This window comes from Cebus imitator, unplaced genomic scaffold (genome assembly GCF_001604975.1).
Source record: "Cebus imitator isolate Cc_AM_T3 unplaced genomic scaffold, Cebus_imitator-1.0 Scaffold296, whole genome shotgun sequence".
Classification (NCBI taxonomy): Eukaryota; Metazoa; Chordata; class Mammalia; order Primates; family Cebidae; genus Cebus; species Cebus imitator.
The window spans coordinates 1,606,422-1,609,932 of NW_016107611.1; the positions used below are offsets into that span (position 1 = coordinate 1,606,422).

Here is a 3,511-nt window from a genome sequence, read left to right on the forward strand (position 1 = left end):
TATCCTTTGTCTCTCTGGCTTCTGTTTTCCTCCCACCTTTTTTTTTTTTTTTTTTTTGAAAGGGTCTTGCTTTGTTGCCTCAGGCTGGAGTGAAGTGGCATAATCATAGCTCACTGTAGACTTGAACTCCTGGACTCAAGTGACCCTCCAGCCTCAGCCTCCCCAGTAGCTGGGACTACAGGCACACACCACCGTGCCCAGCTAATTTTAAACTTTTTTGTAGAGATGGGGGGTCTCACTATGTTGCCCAGGCTGGTCTTGAACTCTTGGGCTCAAGCAGTCCTCTGGCCTCAGCCTCCCAAAGTCTTGGGATGACAGGCGTGAGCGTCTGTGCCTGGCCTCTGTTTCCCTTCTGTCCAGGGAGTTTGGGGTTGGGCGAGAAGACATCTGAGGGTCTTTCTATCCCAGGGGTGTGTGGTCCCAGGCAGGGAGTCAGGAGGGGCGCCGTGCAGGAGGCTGGCTTGTCAGCAGCACAGATGGGGTCACCAACGCAGGCAGCTGGGTGACCCTCAGCGCTGGGCCCGGGGCCGCACAAGAGTCGGGGGCCGCGGCCGAGGCAGACAGGCCAAGCTGGGCCTGGCCAGCCGCGAGAGGGGGAGGCGGCCCAGGAGGAGAGGGAGGCCGAGACAGAAAGATGGGCGGGGCACAGGGATGTCTGCAAAGAAGGCCCGGTCCCGAGGGGGTGACAATGCTCCTTCCTCAGAGAGTTCCAGGTCCCGGGCCACGGCCAGGATCTCCTGGCGGGCAGCTGTGTTCCGCAGGCCCCGGATGTCAAGGAGGGCTGCCACGTGCTTCCGTCTGCGGGGAAAGGGACAGACAGGTGCTTGGAGGTCTCCAGCTCTAGACACACACCCAGCCCACCCCTGGACCCCACCTGACCCCGTCACCTGTCCCAGACCCTGAGTTCTGGGGCCTCTGTGTCCCCTCCAGAGCCTTCCCTCACCCAGGCCCTCACCTCATACCAGCTCCCTCCAGAATGTCACCTCCAATCATCTCCAAATCCCCTTACAACTAACTCCAGAACACTCTCCTCCAAAGCCAGCCCTGGGATCTTCCTTTTCACCCCAAGCCTCAGCTTGTGATTAAAATTCGCCTTCTTGGCTGGGCGCGATGGTTCACACCTGTAATCCTAGCACTTTAGGAGGCTGAGGCGGGCAGATCATCTGAAGTCAGGGGTTCCAGACCAGCCTGACCAACGTGGTGAAACCTTCTCTACTAAAAACACACAAAAAACTAGCTGGGTATAGTGGCGGGTGCCTGTAATCCCAGCTACGCAGGAAGCTGAGGCAGGAGAATCGCTTGAACCTGGGAGGCGGAGGTTGCAGTGAGCAGAGATGGCACCATTGCACTCCAGCCTGGGCAACAAGAGCGAAACTCTGTCTCAAAAAAAAAAAAAAAAAAAGGTCTCCCACATTTCTACCCTGGTCCCCAAGTGCAGATTTAAGCTTTGGATGCTACAGAAAACCCTTTCATTTTCACTTGCATCCCAAACAGCACCACAATCATTACTCAAGTCCAGCCCAGAAGCATTCACCCGCATTCCCGTCCTAACCCCCACCTCACCCCAAGGCCAGGTCCAGAAGCTTCCCCACCATCGGAGTTCCAGAATCCTCATCTAAAACTGAATTCAAGGCTTCTCAATCTAGGTCCCATTCTAGAAATTTCTTTTCCTTTTTTTTTTTTTTTTTGTGATGGAGTCTAGCTCTGTTGCCAGGCTGGAGTGCAGTGGTGAGATCTCGGCTCACTGCAACATCTGCCTCCTGGGTTCAAGCGATTCTCCTGCCTCAGCCTCCCAAGTAGCTGGGACTACAGGAGCACACCGCCACGCCTGGCTAATTTTGTATTTTTAGTAGAGATGGGGTTTCACCACGTTGGCCAGGATGGTCTTGATCTCCTGACCTTGTGATCCACTCACCTCGACCTCCTAAAGTGTTGGGATTACAGGCATGAGCCACCACACCCAGCCCCATTCTAGAAATTTCATCCCCAAATGGGGCCCTGGAGCAGTCACTACACCCCCATCCCATCCCCAGAATTGCGCTCCACCAAAATTCCACCCCAGGACTACAGTTCACCTTGGAGACCCTCACTCCAGAAACATCATGCTTCAAACCAGCTCTATTCTGCAAGCCTCGCCCCTAAATCCAACACACTAGGTCCTTCCCCTTCCCCTCCCCCCGCATCAGCTCCAGATCTCCGATCCAAAACTCAACTCCCAAACCACCACCATACTGCCAACTCAAGATGCTGAACCCAAGGTTCATTTCAAAAACATTCATTTCAAACAGAGCTCTAGGGTCCTTGCTACCACCTACAACCCAGATCAGTGTCTTTATCTGCCATATGTCAGGTTCGGAACCCCCACAGCTTCAAAACACTCATCTGTGAATGGTCAGCTGCACCTACTTAGGAGGCTGAAGCAGAATTGCTTGAACCCGGGAGGCAGAGGTTGCAGTGAGCTGAGATCGAACCACTGCACTCCAGCCTGGGCAATAGGGTGAGACTCCATCTCAGAAAGAAAAAGAGAAAGGAACCCTGTACCCCATTCTCCCTAAATCCTCAGCCCTAGGCACCTCCTAATTTCTCAAGCTCACTCCCTTAAACCCAGCCCAGCTAGCAAACTCTCAAACTTAGCTATAGATTCAAGTTCTGACTCACAATCCAATATTCAAGTTCAGAAACTCCATTATTAGCAAGAATTCTGGACTTCTTGGGACCCCATGAGAGTCCAGGAATCTGTGGCTTCCCAAGGACATGACCCTATCCCCCAGACCCAGAGCTGACCACTGTGAATCATTTCCAGGACCCCCACCCTCAGTGCTGGAACTGAGACCCACTCATGGCTCACTCCCTGTTTTTCTGGGGTTTTGTTTCTCTGAGTACAGAATGTCTGTCTGCCCGAATAGCACGGGGGGTGCTCCTGCAGCCACCACTACGGCCACCACCATCCAGCAATCCAGCACTGTCCCATGGTGGTGTGGTGTGCTGGTCTGGTGCTCTTGTTTTAGAGCTAGTCTACTGCCTGGGTTCAAGTCCCTCCTTTGCCACTTGCTGGGTGTGATTTGTGGGAAAAGTTACCTCAATAACTTTAATTATACCTCTTTCTTATATGTTGAGCATGGTGGCTCACACCTGTAGTCTCAGCACTTTGGGAGGCAGAGGTGGGTGGATCACCTGAGGTCAGGAGTTCAAGACCAGCGTGGCCAACATGATGAAACCCCATCTCTACTAAAAATACAAAAATTAGCCAGGCGTGGTGGTGCCTGCCTATGCTTGGGAGGCTGACGCAGGAGAACTGCTGGAACCCGGGAGGCGGAGGTTGCAGTGAGCTCAGATCACGTCATTGCATTTTAGCCTGGGCAACAGAGTGAGACCCTGTCTTGGGGGGGGAAAAAAAAAGCCATGTGCAGTGGCTCACACCTGCAATCCCAGCCCTTTGGGAGTCCATGGCAGGCAGATTACCTGAGGTCAGGAGTTCAAGACCAGCCTGGCCAACACGGTGAAACCCTGT

The 3,511-nt window shown here is 53.7% G+C and overlaps 1 protein-coding gene across 1 annotated transcript in view; it reads right to left on the minus strand.

Moving 5' to 3' along the window:
• Positions 1 to 268: 268 nt before the first annotated feature.
• Positions 269 to 3,511, minus strand: part of EXOC3L2 (exocyst complex component 3 like 2) — a 30,001-nt gene continuing 26,758 nt past the window's right edge. The window contains exon 12 of the mRNA XM_017502447.2: positions 269 to 798. Coding sequence (XP_017357936.1) covers positions 510 to 798 — 289 coding nt within the window. The 3' untranslated portion in view covers positions 269 to 509. The remainder of the gene's footprint in view (positions 799 to 3,511) is intronic.